The sequence below is a fragment of the Mirounga leonina genome, unplaced genomic scaffold (assembly GCF_011800145.1).
Source record: "Mirounga leonina isolate KUSES-001 unplaced genomic scaffold, KU_Mleo_1.0 Mir_418, whole genome shotgun sequence".
NCBI lineage: Eukaryota > Metazoa > Chordata > Mammalia > Carnivora > Phocidae > Mirounga > Mirounga leonina.
The window spans coordinates 421,840-440,636 of NW_023270739.1; the positions used below are offsets into that span (position 1 = coordinate 421,840).

Consider the following 18,797-nt stretch of genomic DNA (forward strand, 5'->3'; position numbering starts at 1 on the left):
AGAGATATTCGTTAGATAGATGATAGGTGGTACATAGATGATAGAGAGAGATATTCGTTAGATAGATAGATGATAGGTGATAGATAGATGACAGAGAGAGAGAGCTATTCGGACTCCTGAAAGCCCGCACGTGAGAGAGGCCCGCGGCGGTAGCCGGGGGACTTTCCGAACCCGGCGGGAGCAAAGCCCGGCGCTGGGCGCCCAGGCAGCATGCAGCGGGAGGCTTCGAGATGTGGCGGTTCTTGGTTCTGAAGGCGACGTGCCACCTCTCCTGAGCCCGCAGATGGAGGCTGAGGCGGAGCGCTGTCCTCTGGGTGTGTTTACGTGCCAGCTCTGTGCCCTGACAGCTCCGTACAGCTATGTGGGGCAGAAGCCCCCTGACACCCACTCTGTCATGTGAGTACGCCGCGCTTTTTGGGCCGCTGGCTGAGCTGCTTGGCCGGGGCCTCGCCTGAGTCGGACATGTGGCGTGGGAGTCGTGTTTTAGGCCCATCCCTCCCAGGCTCTGGACGCCGCAGGGGTGACCTGCGGAGGCACCGGGCAAGGCCCCAGGGCCTTCTGGCTCCTCCAGAACCTCCAGGCCCCTCCCGCCCCCCTCGGCCCAGAGACCGGCACCTGCTCCAGCTGTGAGGTAGAAGCGCGGTGGCTCTGGCTGAGGCAGCTCAACTCCTGGAAGTAGAAGGCCCCGTGGCAGCCTCTTCATCTGGGGCTGCGCCTTGTTGCCCTTCCTCCTGGTTCCTGGTGACGTACTTTCTTAGTGGGAAGCCCGCCTGCCCTCTTGCCTGAGGGAAGTGGGTCCTAAGGACCAGCTTCTCATGAATCTGCCCAGAACCGACCTTGAGTAGAGCCAGTGGGTTCTGGAGCTTGACTCTTGACCTCTAACTCGTCCTTCGTTGAATGCCACATCGTGGGGAAGCTGACCAGTACATCACCCAGTATGTTACTCACATGGGATAGGTGGCGGGGGCCAGGGCTTTCTTGTGGGTGGGTACCTCTGCTGACCAGGAGCACCATCATCACGGACCCCTGTTGGTCTCCTTTGATGTGCGGGCTGAGGCCAGCACCTTACGCAGGGTGTAAGGCGCCCTGGTTCTCCCTGCGTGCTGGGAGCACGGCTTGGGAGTGGGTGTCACCGTGCTGGGAGTGTAGGGAAGGGCTTCGAGAGCTCGGACGGACCTTGTGCTCCCTGCCCCCACCCCAGCGGGCAGGTGGGGTCTGGGGCCTTGCATTGCAGCAGCTGGGGAGGAGTGGTTCTCCCCACCACGGCTGTTAGAGCCGAGAGCAGCTCTGATTTCAGTTCCAGCCTCTCCCCGATGGCTTGCCTTTCTGTTACTACTCGGTGGCACAGGGAGGACCGGCCCCTCCTCCCATGAACCCACCCAGGTGTGTGGGGGGCCCGGGGGAGGTCCATTCCGTGCCGCTTCCAAGCTTCCATTAGTAGAAGTTCAGGCCGTGCTGACCTCTGGCGTCACTTACTGTCCTGCAGCCTCCTGGAGGAGAGTTACATCATGAAGGACCCGTTCACCTCGGACAAGGACAGGTTCCTGGTCCTTGGCTCAAAGTGCAGTTTGTGCAGCCGGCTGGTGTGCGTGGGCCCGGTGGGTAAGCTGCGTGGGCTGGGGCTGCCTCCCCTCCCTCCCTCCCTCCCTCCCTCCCTCCCTCCCTGTGGCTGGGACCCCACACATGATCGTGGGAAAGGTGACCTGTGAGCCTTCCCCAAGGATGGCATGAGCATCAGCCTCTCTCTGTGGAGGTGATCCTAGGAGCCCTCTCAGTCACATGGTGGGGGGCCCGGGGATTCTTGGAGGCCAGCTGGTCCACCTCATTATGGTTGGGTCCTGCAGCCAACAGAGGTGAGCAGATAGAGGGGCGAGCTGGGGTCAGTCAGAGGGTCTCAGTGTTGGCTGCGGAGTGGGTGCTGACAGTTCTCCCCCTCCCAGCCATGCCAGTGGCTGTTGTGCTTCTCTCCATGGGACAGTGACCCTCTTCCTGCTTGTTCTTGGAGGGACCTTCTGGAGGAAGGAACTGTGCTTTCTTGAGCATTAGCTGTGGGTCAGGCCCTGTGCTCGGGGCCTGTTTTCCCAGCGCAGGTTCCTTCAATCCTGCCCCAAACCTAGCTGTGCAAAGCAGTATTGCCCCCATCTGATAGGTGAGGACACAGGGTTGAGGAGGCTGAGTAGGCCCAGGCCACCAGGTTAGCGAGCCTATTGTTGGACAACCCAGGGGTGGGTGGAAGTGGGCTGCGTGGCTGAGGTGTGGCCCCTGTAACCCGAGCCGTACAGCCGGACAGCAGTCCCTGGGCATTCTGCTAGGGGGCAGAGTACAGGCAAGGCTGCTGCATCACAGACTGGGTTTAAACATCAGCCTCTGTCAACGTCAGGGTGATGAGATTTGACAGGGTGCGACGAAGCCTTAGCAAGGCAGAGGCCTGCGTGTTCGAGGACATGCGGCAGCTGGTGAGGACTCAGCAGGAGAGAAGCAGTTGGGAAATGGAAAGGGGGGTTGGGCATGGGGGAGGGGAGAAGCCTTAAATGCCACACTTACACATTTGGGCTGCACTTGGTGAGCAGAGGAGAGGGTGCTCCATATGGTATCCGAGAGCTCCAGTGTTCTCGGATGAAGTGCTTGGTTGGTGGCGAGTCCCCTCTCTTAACATGGGAACAGATCTCTTCCGAGAACTGCAGGAAGGACAGCCTTGTCTTAGCTGAGGCACACTCTGAGCTGCTGGAACAGAGAGACCCCCTAAACACAGTGGCCTGATCATGACAATCTTCACTTTTTGTATGTCTAAGAGTCTAGAGCAGGTGGCGCCATGCCATTCTCAAAACACAGCATGTGCTGGGTCCGCAGTGGCTGCCTCAGCTCCCACCATCATACCTATGCTCCCACCTGCCGGAAGAGACAGGGAGCACATGCCCATTCCTTCAAAGGGCACAACCAGGAGGCGGCACAGAGCTGCCAATGACACAGACCCAGTCCTGTGGCCACACCCAGTTGCAGAAGGGGCTGGGAAAGTAGTCTTTGGACAGGGCCCTGGGCAATGAGTCTCAGGAGTTGAGTGGCAAAAGATGGGCACAGGGGAGAATGGCCGCGGTTGGACAGATCTGACCTCTCGCCCAGACCAGCCACTCACCAGTGGCTGCGCCCAGCACCGGTGGTCACCAAGCCCCTGTCACACTGCTGTGATAACCAGGAGAGGGAGGAATCTAGAATCTCTGACAGTTTAGGTGTGGCCCTGGCTCTAGCTTCTCGTTGTTTCCACGTCCCCCGTGACGGAGCATGGCAGTCCCCAGAGTCTTTCCACTCCATCCACGCTCTCTCACCCGGGTTGACCCAGGCCTGCACTGCCTTGTTCTCTCTGACACCTTCGCCAATCTCACTGGGTGATTCCCACATGCTCAGAACCCCCCAATACCCCACTGCCTGCAGGGGCTGACAGGGGTCTCTTGCCTACTTGCTCTCTCCTCCCTGGCGGCCCTCCATTGTGTCTTTTTCTCTTAGGTGATGACCGCGTTCTTGGAGGTGGCTGGCCAGCCCCTGGGCCCTGCTCTCCCTCGTGCTGTTCTGGCCCTGGCCAGCCCCTGCCAACATGGCCCCCCAGCTGCCCCTGCCTAGCACCCTCCCCTCCCCGCCGCCGCCCTGTACGGGGTGAAGGACTGGCCTCTGGGAGAAGCTGCACCCCCTGCTCTGTGGTACTTAGCCCCCATCCTTCCCCCATCCTCTTTCAGGAATGCAGTTTATTCTACTCCAAGAGGTTTTGCCTCCCCTGTGTCCAGGAAAACATGGATGCCTTCCCTCAGGAAATCCGGCAAGACTTGGAGAAAAGGAAAGCTCCATCAAAGAGGCCGGCCAGCCAGCCTGGCTCTCGGACATGAGTGCAGCTGGGTGCCACGTTGGCATTAGCACCTAGCACAGAGCTTCTGGGCTGGCAGGGTCCCTGCAGCCTGGGTCAGGGATGGGGCTGAGTTGGGAACTATCGTACCCTGCCTTGTTCCGGGGCAGGCAGGAGCAGCGTGTGCAGCTGGAGCGAGCTGGGGCCCAGCCTGCAGCAGGAAGGTGATCGGGAGTCGGGCAGAGAAGGCACTCAAAAGGCAGGCCTTGGACCAGATATCCTGCAGACCTAACCGTGTCCAGAGCCCCCTTGATGCTGAGACTGCAGGGCAAGAACTGAGAAATGGCTCAGAACTGGCACAAAGGGAAGTCGAGGTTGGGCCTGCTGGCCCTTCTGCTCTCCTCCTGGACCTGGGGCTCTAGGCCTTCCCGCAGGGTCATCCCCTGGCTCCTGCTTACACACGGCTGGACCTGGAAGGCCCTTGTGCCCTTCGCATGATTCATCAGATCCAGGAGTGCCTCCAGGTGACATGCTACTCTGCCTGGCCCTGAGGACACAGGAGCGAAGGGACAAAGCCCACTGTCCTGGTCTAGTGTGAGGAGGCCCTCTGGTCACGCTGGGTGGTCATGCTGTCCGTGCTTATGCGGAGGCAGGATGGCTGGGGTGGGGACTCCTGTCTTCCCCATCCTGGGGAGTGAGTGTTCATGCGGTGAAGATGTCACTCTTTGGGACGGTTCACAGGGAGGTGACCTGTGGGAAGGTGCCTGAGGTGTGTGGGGAGCTGCAGGCGTGATTGGGGGTCTGGGGGCAGTGGAATTTTATTTCACATCCTCGTGCTTGGAAAACGTTTTAAATCTTGGCCATGTGTTAGGTCCATAATTAAATACCCAAAGAACTGGTTAATTTTTTGAAAAGTAATCCTTCCCTGGAAACATTTGCGAGGCAGATGTTCTCCTTGGCACCCTGGATCTGGCATTGGTTGGGGGCTGGGGTGTTGCCACGTGCAGCCTCTTCCATCCTATCTGTCCCGCGGGCTCTGGCTCTGGCCCCTATAGGCCCAGTCCCATTCCAAGGTAGAGCAATGCCCTTCCCCTGTCTTCCCTTCCCTCATGCAGGGGCTCACAGCTTGAGGTGCTGGCTTGCCCCTTTCCATGGGGGACCCTGCACCAGCCTTGCAGGCTACTGTAGGCGGCCCTGGGGCACTCCTCCCCCACGGGCACCCCTCCTGCGGGCTCCCCTGCCCCCGTGGCCCCCATGCCGTGGGGGACACACTGAATGGCTCGTTGGCCTCTGTCTGCTGGCTCTCAGGGCTGGAGCGGCTCTGTCTTCACCTGTAACTACTGGGAGGCCAGCTGACGCTGCCCCCGGGGCGGGGGGGGGGGGGCAGACATGCATTTGAGGAGAGAATGAAGAAAGAGCTTTTATTGGCTGATGTGCGCACTGGGTTTTATTTCCTGATGCTTCCCCTGCATCACATTACTTTAGACAAATGGCTGTCATTTTGGGGCCACACTGTCCTAGGTCCATTCGAACCGAAGGACAAAAGGACTAGAGGTGAAGACCCCTGGGGGAGTGGGGCGGGGGCTGCTCTGGGCTGAGGGCAGACGCTATAGCCGGGGATTTTCAAGCCAAATGTTCATCTCACGGCATCACTCAGAACTCACCAGCCAATTTTAAAAAAGAGTTTTATTTTTTAAAACCATTAAGGCAACACTATACCCTGAAATTAACTCCTTACATTCATCAGTCTTACAGTAGGACATTCCAAACCTGTACATTCCCATAAATTCAGGATATTAATCAACATACGTGATCAATTCAATCTCCTAGCAGGAAACAGAATAAGACCGAAGATTTTTTAAAAATTAAAGTTACAGTCATTTTCTAATTGCTTGGAACCGCTATTGGTTAATGTGACTCGGAAGATTCCATTTGCTCTTCTGTGCACACCCCTGTTCCCTGAGGCCCTGGATGGATGCCCCCCTCTCCAGACCCAGAGAGAGAACCCCAGAACCTGCTCTAAAAGATCTGCTTTGGAACTGCTCCTGTTTAGTATGAAGACGAGGGGTCTGTCAGCCCCTGAATACTTGGGAGAGTATAAGGCACCAGAGTGGTAACAAACACACCAAGAAACCAAGCTCAGTCTTGCTTTGGAAATCTGCATCCATCTGATGTTCTGACATGTGTCAGTCAGACACTCTCAGTGCCATGGCCCTGTGGACATGAAGAAGTTCTGCCGAGATACTGCGAACGACCCACAGGAGCCTCACGGGGTCTGTGGTTTCCATTGTATGCTTCGGGCTGGGCCATCGGGGGGCTGCCAGAGAACCAGCGGTGCAAATATCCCACCCGAAGATTTCGGATTGCCTGAGTGCTTTGGTAATAACCCACAGGTAATAATTTCCTGAAGAACAGACCGTGACCCACGACCCAGGAATAGTTCAGGTCTTCAGCAGGACACTGCTGGGAGCAGTAAGTGACTCTGGACCTGGGTCTCTGGCCCCCTTGCCAGAAGAGACGGTGAAAACAGACTCGCTTGTACTCGCATGTGACTCATGACGAAGGGAACAGATTTACACGGGGAAATAAAATTCTGCATGGCTTGGGAGAGACAAAAAGCTGTGTATGTGTGCACATGTGTATGCAACTGTATGTCAGTTATATTCCAGCATCCTTTGTGTTTCCAGTAGGTTCCATGAGCCAGGCTACTAAGAGTGTGTGTCAACTAATACTGATTTCAAAAGAATCCAAATCTTTGTTATTAGATGCAGGATTGTAAGTTAGTAAAATACACTAAAATTTTTCTTAAACTTGAATCACAGTATTTAAGATATAGCTATTAACATAGTTCATTTTACCATACAGTGTAGGAAAAATGACAAACACAAATACTGTGACCTTACTGGAAAGGGTACTGAGTGGTATTCATCTATTGTGAGGTACTTTTTTTTTTTCCTTTGTTTTTTTAGGCCTGAAAAAAAGGAACAGACTGTCTGTGCTTTTAAAAAGAGAAGATAGTTTCCAAAAGTGAATTTTACTTTGGAAAGATGGGTCACTCACTTGTCTTCAGGGCCCGAAGCTTGACCTCCCTGCCCTGAGAAGGCCATGCTGAGGCCGGGGGACCCCCTGGGGGCAAGAGCCCTCACCTCCAGGCTCATGGTGGAGGGCGGGTCCCTGCACTGGTCTCCATGGTGCCGCAGTTTGTCGAATTAGCAAAGTTTAGATGTTGGGTGTGGGGAGAAGGGTAAGGGAGGAGGAGGCTAGTATATTCCTTCTCCAGAGAAGCACTTGGGGAAGTTCTTCACATTTGACCCAAAATAGCAAACATTTTAAATTAAAAAAACCTGATCCAGGTCTTAACCCTATCTCTGATGTTAAAAAAAAAAAAGTTTCTTAGTGGTTTTTTTTTTTTTTTTTTTTTTTTTTCTTTTCTTTTGGCAAATAAGGCATTGAACAGCTAGGGGGCCCCTGGAGTCCTTGACATTCTCCATTGCTTCAATCAAGACGTGACATTGAACATGGGTGCAGTTTGGTCTGATCTGTTTGGCAAGGAATTCCAAAAGGATGTGGCTGTATGTATTTCAGCTGAGCCACATTATATGGTCCCCGTCCTCCCCACCCCCGTTTTCCCGAGGTGGGGTAGTTACACGGTGACACTTGTCTTTGTCTCAGCCTGAAATGTTGAGAAGCAAATGGTCTGCTGAGAGCCCCATGCTAGACCTGAGAAGGTGTCCCAGGCCTCAGGCTGCTAGCCTCTCAGTTGCTGTCCGATTACGTGGGCCACACCCACAGCCTTTATGAGCCTCAGCCCACTCCATGGAAGTATTAAGACACCCAGCTGCACTCCACAAAACAGCATCGTGGAAAGAATTCTGTAATTCTTTAAACTAACGCATGAAGACTCATTGTCTTTTCAACTTTCAGTATCCCCTCTAATTTGCATTGTGGTTTCCAGAGAAATGTAATGGATCTCCTCTATCCTGAGTCAGAGGAAAGTTCACTGCCTTTATCCTTACTCTGGTGTGTGTCACAGGCTGGGGGTCAATGACCATTTTCCTGAATTCTGTTAAAATGGCATATATATATCCCAGCAAAAAATGTAGACTCAACCTTTGGAGCCTGGCAAGAATCCTTAATCCCAGGGGGACCCCTATACATCAGCTTGGACCAAGAGTTAAGAGAAGCTGGGCCACTTTTTTTTTAAAAGGAGAAGAACAAGTACAGAGAGCCTGGCTTTGGAGTCACCCGGTGCTGGGCTGTGCCTGTGCTATAAAGACTGGGTACGTGGGAAGAAACTTCCACGGACACTTAATAATCAGTAAGCCCTCGGTGGCTGGCACCGATCGTAGCTGGTGACTTCCACAGACAGTGGGATGTCCTTGCCATCCTGAATGGACACACTGCTGTGAACTTAAAGGCTTTCAGTAAGTGGCCCCTCCAGGAACACCTGCAGTGCAGGTTGGTCAAAACAGTGTACCCCTCTTGAAACAGGCATTTGTAAGACATTCCAGAGACGGGTGTGGCCACTGGGTCGAGACAAAAACAAACCAAAAAACCACCCTCCATCGTGTATGCAGTGGCTAGGTATCAAATGTGCTTGGTGCTGCTGTGGCTTGAAGAAGGGAGCACGAGGAAGGAAGTGCCCAGAAGCAGCAAGGAGGCCCAAGTGCGCCTTGAAAAGTCACAGCCCGGCTAAGTCGGCCCGGAGGCATCTGCTTCCAGCCTCATCTGGCAGGGTCTCTCCCTGAGCAGGCTGCCTCGGCCAGCAGGTGCAGCCGAGGAGCAGGGGAGGCCCTCCACAGGGCGGGTCACTGCGGCCAGTGACTGTTCCCACTTCCAGACCTGGGTCATGCTCCAACTCACCCAAACTGGGGGCAGCAACTTCTGCACATGTGTATCTTGGAGGCTCAACCGAAGTGCCTTTAAGAAGTCACATGACCTTCTGCCTCTCAGCGTGCAATCAAGCAAAGGTGTGTAACTTCTGAATCTTATTCATAAATGATCTGACTATAGATGCTCCAGAAGGACCCCGAGTGTTTTGTGTACCTTAATTTTAACTGTGCCTTTTGATGTATCATATTGAGGTAGCGGTTATGCTGTAGATTTGGGGAAACAGTAGTTGCTAAATTAATAATCTACTTATCGCACATTAAACAAAGGATTTTACTTGTGCCTTGAGCTTCTGCTCAGATCTTAGGACGCCGCCCTGTCTCTGGAACCCCCACATGATCCTTGAGGCTGTTCGCTCCCTTAGAGTTTCAGTAAGAAATGCATCCGAAATGCAGAAGGATACATGCTTGCTCTTAAAATGAAGAGTCCCTTTAAAACAAGGATCGCTCTCACAAGCATTCCTGAATGCACCATGCACCAAGGTTCTTCTCCTGGACTTCACATTCTTATTGCCATATGTACACCTACTCTTTAGGGAGATGCTTGGAGTGCATCTCATCCGAGAGTTACAGGAAGGCCACAGGGAAACTCGAGAGCAAGGCGGGAAGGAAGGAGCGGCTCACTGGCGCTTTGATGATTCCCACACTGCCCTGCCTCTCACTTGTGCTGATGCAGTTGCCAGCATCCTGGTTTTGATGCTGCTGGGCTTCCCCAAGACGGCCACTGGTGTGTGCGGCCCTCAAGGTGGCAGGGGCAGGATTCCGTGTGTGGGACACCCAGCTGGAAATGCCTGGGAGGACGAAAAGGACTGGGGAGAGCGGGCCAGGCCGGCTCCGGAGCTGGAGCTGCCTGCTGAGTTCAGGACTCGTTCCTTGTCAGCCCTGCAGACGAAGGCTGGGTGTAATTTTGTGGTCTCTGAGGCATGTGGCACTTGTGGCTACAAACAGTGACTTGCCGAAGGGCATCAAGGTGGTAGCGAGGGGAGCTGCACCGCGGGCCGAGCTCCCCAGCAGAGGAGGGGCTCCGTGCTCTGGTCTGAGGCTTCTCGAACCTGTTCTGTCATATCTACCCCACTTCGTGCTGATGTCTGCTGAAATCCAGCAGGCAATAAATGCGCTTTAACGAGTCCCTACTGGAAATGCGACAGTATTCTGAACGGGTGAATAATTTGTCTGTATCTGACTGTCGGTGGACTGAGAAATCTTTGATTAGATGGCCCGAACATTCTGCGTGGCAATCAGTGACTGTTACTTAAAATGAACGGGAATCTGTGATTTTCTTCCCATCGGTACCAGTGAACGAATTCAAGTGACTTTCGAGCTGCGCTCTCTGCAGCCTCCTTCGTGGCCTCACCGGGAACATCGCTGGGAGCCTAGCCGGGCCCCAAGAGAGCCAAAGGCTCACTAACACTAGCACTACAGAACCCGGTGACTTCGGCGGCAGAATGCATGAAATAAAGAGCTTTTAAAAATAAGTTTTATGAGAACAGAACCAGAGCGAGCGACTTTTCTGAAAGCCTGGGTCTTGAGGGTCCCTTTCTGAGGCCACGTCCACCAATGGCATCTACCTGGGACACCTGAGAAGAGAGGCCAGTGGTCGACAGAGGCAACACAGACGTGGCACCAGCCCGAGGGGCCTTGTCTTAGGGAAGAACGCCCACATGGACGTGCGTGCCCTCTGACTCGGGATGACCTCTGGACAGGTATCATTCATACGTGGAAATACTTTTATCTGCTTCCAACAGATCCTTTGATTGGCTCTCTCAACAAAATAAAAATGAAAACTACCACTAAGGTTTAATTTTGAGGAGGATGTGCCCGTTTTCACGGGCACATGTGTTCGCCTTTTCTAGTTGAAACCTTACAGTTTTATCGTTCTCTCTCCTGTTGAATTTCCTTGATGCTGACCTTGGGAACTTTATCAAGTTCAATCCTAATCATTCTTCCAGAGCAAGTATAGCGACCTTCTAGAGCCACGTTTTCTAGAGACGGAGGGGGAGGGGTGCCAAAGGTACAACCAGGTGCTACGACGAGCTGCCATGAGGCAGGGGGTCAGGGGCAGGTGGCCAGTGACACCCTTGCGGAGGTGTCAGCTCAGGTCGGGCTGGCCTGCAGGGCAGGGCTGCTGTAAATCCCCTGACAGGACATTTACATACCACGGTGGACAGAAAGAGTCTTTCCAGGTCCATATGCTCTGGGACGAAAACCACTATTAACACTGCTTTCATAACCAGACCGGGTTGAGAAATGATCTTTGAGGCTGAAACAAATATTTCAGATGTTGGGAAAGCCGCCTTCCCTATGTAACTGGAAAACTGCCCCATGAAGGACTCTGTGCCTGTCCCCCTCATTCTCCACGTGGTCCCCTTGGGGCCCACGCTCCAAAGTCCTGTTTGCCTTGCCTTCTACACTCTCGGGAGCAGCTACTGCCACCAAGAGTTAAAAAAATAAAGCTGCGGGGTGCCTGGGTGGCTCAGTTGGTTGGGCGACTGCCTTCGGCTCGGGTCATGATCCTGGAGTCCCGGGATCGAGTCCCGCATCGGGCTCCCTGCGCGGCGGGGAGTCTGCTTCTCCCTCTGACCTTCCCCCCTCTCATGTGCTCTCTCTCTCTCTCACTCTCTCAAATAAATGAATAAATAAAATCTTTAAAAATAAAATAAAATAAAGCTGCATATTTTAAAAAGCAACACAGGAAAAGGCCAAGGAGCTGCCTTGACACATGGGGCCCAGAGGAACACTGACAAACAACTTGTCAGTTTGCCCCCGAAAACGCTATCATGGCCCCCAAACAATCTGACTCAGTTGGTTCTGATTTGATAGGAAATAGGTCAGAGGGATGGACAACTGACATACTTTCCGTTTGTCTTGCTCCTGCTGACTCCAGATGCCAGCTTGAAACAGGCAGAGCATCGAGTCCAGGGGGAGTCTTGAGATGCGGCTTTCTGGGATCTTCTATACAAACCTGGAAACAGGCCCTTCCTCCCTATTAAGTCACAGCCATGAACACAGTGAAAACCAACCGACTGCTGCGTTTGGATAGCTTATCAAAGAATCCTCTGAAATTTTAAATCCTATGATTAAGAAACAGCACGTTGTCTGTCTTCAAATTCAGGAAACAGAATTAGAGTCTTCCCAATAAATATTTTGCTGTTTTTTAAAAATACCTAACCTTTGGATTCATCTAGATTTACAGGATTATAAAAGTTAAAAAGTGCTGATTAGTTTTTAAAATGATAAGGGAGCGCAACAGTCAAAAGGCAGCAAAAGGCGAAGACAGACCACGTATTTCGAGGTCACCAGTTAATTCAGCGCTATGTTACTCATGTGATATCAAGAAATCTGCATTGATTAATATCAGGTGAGTTAAAATCAGACCGCTGGGCATCATTCCCCTTAATTTTCTAAGAACTGCCTATCAGCTACCTGTCACCAGCATTTTAATACTTTGCACGTTCTCAGAAGTACTGGTGTGAAAAAGAAAGAAATGTGGTCTAGGGTTCCGGTTACCTAGGGCTCATCCGTCCCATTCTCTGAGGTGAAAATGGTGGAATTTGTGCAAAGCGATGTTGCTCCCGTTCCCCATCTGTAGTGCTGTTGACTTTAGAAGTCCTTGGCACGTGGCTTGTGCGTTTCACTTTCAAGCCCTCAGTACATGTCCCTGTAGATTTCTTGCAGCAGCGGGTGCAGGGCGGCGTCAGACTCCGTCTTTTTGATGACCTGCACGAGCTGCGCGTGCTCTGTGACGAGCTGCCGGAGGTCTGCCATTTTTTGAAGGAGTTTTGGGAAGAGGAAGGTGTTGTCTGGGTGGTTGGTCTGCAAGTGAAGTTTGAGCACGTGCACAATGCCCTCCTGCATTTTTTCAATGTGTCCCACGTTTAGAAGGCCGGGACGATCTAGTCTCAAAAGAAAGAAGACATGTTTGTGATAATCACTCCACTGACGCCTCGTAACTGTTTATCGGTTGGGGAAACCAAACATTCTTATTTTATGTGGCCTTTCTTTCTTACTCCGCCTTGGACTCGGCTGGAAGACAGAACTCCATTCTTCCAAAGTCACTGGGCCTACTGGGCAGACAGGACAAATACTCGGTCCTAAATATTTGTGTACTACCTTAAATTGACCAGCTGCCCTGCAGCATGGCCCTTTCATTTTGGGTTTATCTGATTACCACCGGTCAGGGGAAAAACCCCAAAACATTAGGAGTAACCATACATTCCGATGATGATTAAAACAACCAGTTTTGCATAATATGAAATGAAATACTTCTTCTTGAATGAAAACTAGATATCTGGTTTCAGGTTTTCCATCACCACGTGAAGGAGTGTGATTGTGTTAGACTTGGTTTTGTGGCGTAAAGCGCTGTGAGGGTAGGAAAGCTACAGTCTTCCGGTACGAGTCAGCTGCATAGACTGGGGAACAAGGTGGCAGATGGTAGCTGCACAGGATGCTGCCGAGCCCCAGGGAGGCCTGAGATCTGGTCCCGGCAGGTCAGCGAACACACCACACGCCCTCCCTGGGGTAGCTCAACCGCAGGCACCGGACCTCCCAGGCAGCCTGAGACCACGCGTCCTGCCTTGGGTCCAGAACACACCCTGTCCCCGTCCCTGTCCAATAGGCAGTGCTCTCTTCAAAGCCCCGTCCTTACTAGGATCGTTAAAAGTGTTGCTAAGGGTGTGGATTTTTTCACTGCTTTTTTTGGTTGTAAAATGAATATAATTACTCACTTTTTAAACAGATTAAAAAAAACAGAAAGCGAATCCCCCTCATGAGGTTTAATGTGTATCACACCAGACCCTTTTCTATATATAGGATTGATACATGATTTTTTTTTTTGAGAGAGAAAGAGCCAGCATTGGGGGGGGGGGGGCAGAGGGAGAGAGAGGGAATCTGAAGCAGGCTCCCCACTCAGCGCGGGGCCTGATACTGGGCTCGATCTCGCGACCCTGAGTTCATGACCTGAGCCAAAACCAAGAGTCAGAGGCTTAACTGACTGAGCCACCCAGGTGCCCCAGGATTGATATATGATTATAATTTCTTTTAGAAAACTGTGCTCCTACCACTCATGAGGGTGGTGCAATTGCTTTTTACCCACAACACTACATCTTGAGCGTACAAAGGACAAGGGTAGCTTACGTACAACTGTTCTGCATTTTACATTTTTTGCCAGAGCATAAGGACTCCCTCCACCTGACCGTGCACAGCTGGATAGTAACAGGGACAGCAGGGACGGGCCTTGTGGGGCTTCCGGAGTCTGGGTGGCTGTGACCAGCCTCAGCTCCACCAGTCAGCCAACTGTGGGGCACACCTTCTAGCAGTTTGTGGCGGCGGTCGGTGGTCGCCCCGTCGGTCTCCCCCAGGCTGGGTGAGGTCAGCTGAGTTTACAGTATGGGGATGACCTTCTTCTACCAGGACAGGGTTATTTAAAGGAACAGGACACTGAGCCAAAATTCTGGGAGCTGCAGAGCCAGCTTCCCTGCAGAGAGGCCCAGATTTTCCTTCACTGGGATCCATTTCCTTTGGCAAGGCAAACTGCAAACACCGCCAGTTAGCTACCGATATTTTTCATTATGAAATAGAATAAATATACCAATAGTGAGATAAACTGTACTAACATCTGTATGGCATTTCATAGAATACTGTCTATGATATGGATATGATACTATAATAATAGAATTCTATAATAATACACACCGTATATTATGATTCTAAGATGTATTAGATATTAGATATGTTAGATAAAATTATATTACCATTGCACCTAATCTATTTGATATAGTTATATTATACTTAGAAATAGAATATCATGTATGTAACATAATTATGGATGGAACATATTTATATAATGTACAAATATATATTTACATATAATAACATATGCTGTGCTATGATACAGTATAATTCTCACTTAATTCCCCGCGGTGGCGACGCAGGGGCTCAGACGCCCTCCCGTCTGCCAGTGTGCACTCCACGGCGCACCACTCACGCACAGACCAGATTTACTGCTGTCCTGCGGGATAGGAGGCTGCAGGTGACGTGGCACCACATTCGGCCAACGACTTACCTCCACAGCAAATTATAGCAGCCACAAAAAGGGAGATATCACTGTCATCCAGCTCTAGCGCGTTGAACTTCATTGCAAAATCAAACTTAGGTTCCATGATATCACAAAACGGTTTCCTTAGGCTCTTTAGGAATTCACGAGTTATAAAGCCATTTCCATATGCTACCAGCATCCCGTCTTTATTCATCACAGAAGACAGCATGGCAAATATGGCCTCATAAACTCCGTATTTCAGCAAAGTGACCTGATCATTCAAGTCCAAGTTGGCAAAGCCAGGGATGGACTTGGCGAACTCGGTGAGCTCGGTGACGGTCTCCACGGATGTGCACTGGCAGCAGTGGAAGATGCGGACTTCCGCCTCCTTGTTCTGGATGCCGTTGGCCACCAACTTGGCCACCAGAGTCTTCTCAGCCATACACAATGTCTCCATGTCGTGTATGACAAAGGGCTGCAAAGAAAGACATGGAAATGAGCCAGGTCACTGGTGACAGGCTGTCCTCTTAATTATCAGTGAACTGATGAGCAGCCACTGCCTGCAGGTCACCTGCGGAGAAGTGCAACAGGAACAAAATGTAGTCTTCGTCCTTAAATAACCTCAAAATTGGTTGGGGACACAAAGACATTCATAGGGAACTAGCGATACAAATCAGTAAGATAATAATCATCAGTGCCTGACACCAGGTGGGGATTTCATTGCTATGAAAGGTAAGTCCTGATTTCGGCAATAAAGCTAACAAGAGAATATTTGCAAAGCACTTTTAATACTTTGTAATATTCTCTGAACTCCTAAATACCTCTGCAATGGCCCTAACTACAATAACTTTGAAATTTTTATCACTGAAGAACAGTTGACGCACAATGCTACATGAGTTTTAGGGGCACAGCATAGCGTGATTCGACACATCTACACATTAGGCAGTGCCCACCCCTCGAGTGGAGTCATGACAATGTAACTACAATATTACTGACCGTAGTCCTCATAAGGTCCTTTTCATCCCCAGGGCTTATTAATTTTATTACTAAAAATGTGTGCCTTCACCTCTTTTGCTCATCCTATGGTAATTCTTAATTTTACCGTTTTACGAACTTTGGAGATAAGCATTGTTGCCTGACAACTGCCGTCTGAGTAAATTTGGCAGGTAAATAGAACTCGGAAAGTTGGTGCTTGTGTTTGCGTAGCAATAAGCAACCAAGCATTGTTAAGCCCTTGCTCTCTGGGAGTAACCTGGGAAAATCTTGAAGGACCCTCACCTCCTTGTGTGTAAGACCGAGATCTGCACTTTGGTGCTCTGTGTTCTGCAACAAGTGCAAACCCCTGGGCCAGCAGCCTGCATGTTGCCATATACCATTTGCTTCTAAGCCCACGGGTCCTGCCATTTTCTAAGTACCTAGTGGAGGAAAGAAGAGACGGTTGGCCCTATTATTTGAAGTCAGCATGCCCAGGAGGGATTACATATCTGGTGGGGCACAGGGGAACAACATAGATGTTTTGTGTGGCTGCCCAAAATGTACACCGGATTTGTGCGCAGAGCAGAAGAAAGGACAGTCTCTCGGCGATCTCTCGGATTCATAATGTGTTCTATAGATCAGTAATGAGGTGGGCTGAGGCATTACTTTCAATTCCTACCAGGATGCATAAAATGTAGAATGCCTACATGATTTTAAGACCCACTCTGCCAATGGGCAAAACATGTCACTGACACTCTATCTGGCCCCACGGCACGATGTGTCCCCTATTCCTGGGCTCCCAAGAGCACCTGGAGGAACCACAGCAAAAAACCATCTTCAGGGCACCTGGAGGGTGTCCTTGTCTCAGAAGCAAGGCAAGCGCCTTGGAACAATGCAAGGGATTGTCTGAGAAATGTTTAACCAAAATCAGAATTTACAATGCAGCATTGGATAAAAAAAACAATTTGATTCTAAGTCTGAAGAAAGGGGATACTCGAAAAATTACCTGTGCGTGAGTGAAAACAATCTGAATACAAAATTCAAAGCCAAAGTCCTGACTATCTCAAGTCTGGTTAAGGAAGACTAAAACCATCTCTTTCCAAAGACCGTAAAAGCAGGCCAGATTACTGTTGTTTGGGGAAAGTTTGGGGGCAGTTCTGTTTTCTGGGAAGTTGCTCACATTGAAGGAATTAACATTCTAGGGATACACAGCAGTATCCCTTCAATTCCAGAAAATACACTAGTAGGCCACCTTGGCTGTATCACTGGCTTTGTAACCTTCGGCAGAAATAAAGGCATTAAAAACAAAAGTTGTGTGGCCCAAAGAAATTTGGGAAACGCTGAGATAAATGAAGTTAGGGCCTTCCAGAGTCTCTACCGCAGCAGGTGTGTGCTGGGGAAGCTTCAGGAACAGGGACAGGCTGGGCAGGGGTTCCCCAAATGTGTGATCCCAGAGCACTTGCGTCCTTTGCTGGAGATTCTCACGACCGGTGCGGGACCGGCCATGGAATTTGCAGGGCTTGGGGCAAAATGAAAACGTGGGCCCCCTTGTTCAAAAATGATGAAGAATTTCAAGACAGTGACAGCAGGGCATGAAATCCTGATGCGGGGCCCTTCCAGGCAAAGGACCTTGTGAAACAGGACACACGCCCGTGAGACCCGCCTGGGACTAGTTTTATGTAAAACATACTCTCGTAAACGGGGATGTATCTGGTACAAATACTTCATTTCATTTTTATAAAATTATCACTTGGATCTTAAGAAGGCAGGGCCTCATTAACAGACAAAATTAGAAACCATCTCAATTCAAAACCAGTGGTAACATTTAGAAACCAATGTTTATGGAAACTCAAGAGAAAATGCATATACTAACACGCTTGATAAACACTGTTGATAGGACTATTTAAAAAAAATCCATGCTGCTTATATTTAATTATGGAATGCGCCTTTTATACTTAAGTTTGAATATGAATGTATCTGACATCACAGGTGGTCATTTCAGATAAATAAAGCATGTTGTCAGGAGTTTAAATAGCACGAGCAGAAAGCTGCCCAGCGCCCCCCAAATCACTCCCCACCAAGACCAGAAGGTTCTCCTAACTGACATCTATCACTCGTGCTCACGCCTGATGGTGTTCTGTGTGTGTTAATGAAGCCACTGACAAGAGGGCGCCTGGGTGGCTCAGATGGTTAAGCCTCTGCCTTCGGCTCAGGTCATGATCCCAGCGTCCTGGGATCGAGTCCCGCATCGGGCTCCCTGCTCCTTGGGAGCCTGCTTCTCTCTCTCTCTCTCTCTCTGTCTCTCATGAATAAATAAATAAAATCTTAAAAAAAAAAAAATGCCTACATTATGTATTGTTTTGTATGATTCCTGCTTTATCCAGCCTCTTCAGTTAGCTGACTGGTGGCCTGTCCCAGTCTCATGAGACAAATGCCAAATGACCACTGGTCAGCTGTCATGTCAAATACTAGGGACAGGGCTGCCTCACAGGAAATAAACTAGAAGACTCGGCGGGAGGAGGCATGCACAGCCTATGGGGCACAGCACTTAGCAAAGCATTAAAAACATTCTTCCTACCACCAATGAAAACAGAACAGCTATATAATTTGTTTAAAGACCAGGACAGGGGCGCCTGGGTGGCTCAGTTGGTTAAGCCTCTGCCTTCGGCTCAGGTCATGATCCCAGCGTCCTGGGATCGAGTCCCGCATCGGGCTCCCTGCTCCTTGGGAGCCTGCTTCTCCCTCTGCCTCTCTCTCTCTCTGTGTCTCTCATGAAAAAATAAATGAAGCCACTGACAAGAACTCATCTTTACATACATCTAAACAGCATTGTCTACATAAAATCAGGCAGCACCATGTTTTAGGAAAAAATTGTGATTTATTGGTAGAATTGCTTTAGATGAAACCATTTAATAAGCTTTTGGTTAGATTTTACTACACATTTCAGGAAACGGTATAAAATATTAAGAATGTTTTTCAGTCTTAAGGCAACTTAAGTTGTCGGTGTAATATTTCAGCGTAACATTGTGGGCAAAACCCCACCATGTGGTGCAACATACCCCCTAAA

At 50.5% G+C, this 18,797-nt stretch overlaps 3 protein-coding genes across 10 annotated transcripts in view; 1 reads left to right on the top strand and 2 right to left on the bottom strand.

The window, feature by feature from the left end:
• Positions 1-18,797, bottom strand: part of GRAMD4 (GRAM domain containing 4) — a 467,167-nt gene that overhangs the window by 332,727 nt on the left and 115,643 nt on the right. The gene's annotated exons all lie outside the window — the stretch shown is intronic.
• On the top strand, positions 28-10,074 carry CDPF1 (cysteine rich DPF motif domain containing 1). 3 transcript variants are annotated; one of them, XM_034987306.1, is made up of 3 exons: positions 28-396; positions 1,487-1,598; positions 3,729-10,074. In XM_034987306.1, the coding sequence occupies exons 1-3, from the start codon at positions 284-286 to the stop codon at positions 3,873-3,875; spliced, it is 372 nt and encodes a 123-aa protein (XP_034843197.1). In that variant the 5' UTR covers positions 28-283; the 3' UTR covers positions 3,876-10,074. The 3 variants fall into 3 exon arrangements, 1 of the variants encoding a protein (XP_034843197.1); XR_004676014.1 differs by having other exon boundaries at positions 305-935; positions 1,487-1,602; positions 3,502-10,074; XR_004676013.1 differs by having other exon boundaries at positions 305-935; positions 3,502-10,074.
• PPARA (peroxisome proliferator activated receptor alpha) overlaps positions 11,379-18,797 on the bottom strand; it is a 57,758-nt gene continuing 50,339 nt past the window's right edge. For 4 of the 6 annotated variants that reach the window (XM_034987301.1, XM_034987300.1, XM_034987299.1 and 1 more), the window contains 2 exons: positions 14,783-15,230; positions 11,878-12,614 (listed from right to left, as the gene is read on the bottom strand). In XM_034987301.1, the coding sequence (XP_034843192.1) occupies positions 12,367-12,614; positions 14,783-15,230 (696 nt within the window). In that variant the 3' untranslated portion in view covers positions 11,878-12,366. Of the gene's footprint in view, positions 12,620-14,782; positions 15,231-18,797 lie in introns of all 6 variants that reach the window. The other 2 variants (XM_034987297.1, XM_034987302.1) reach the window with 2 other exon arrangements.

Coding starts and splice junctions, on each gene's coding strand:
- CDPF1 (XM_034987306.1), top strand. CDS start 284: ATGGAGGCTGAGGCGGAGCGCTGTCCTCTGGGTGTGTTTACGTGCCAG. Junction 397..1,486: donor CCTGACACCCACTCTGTCAT/GTGAGTACGCCG, acceptor ACTGTCCTGCAG/CCTCCTGGAGGAGAGTTACA. Junction 1,599..3,728: donor GGCTGGTGTGCGTGGGCCCG/GTGGGTAAGCTG, acceptor ATCCTCTTTCAG/GAATGCAGTTTATTCTACTC.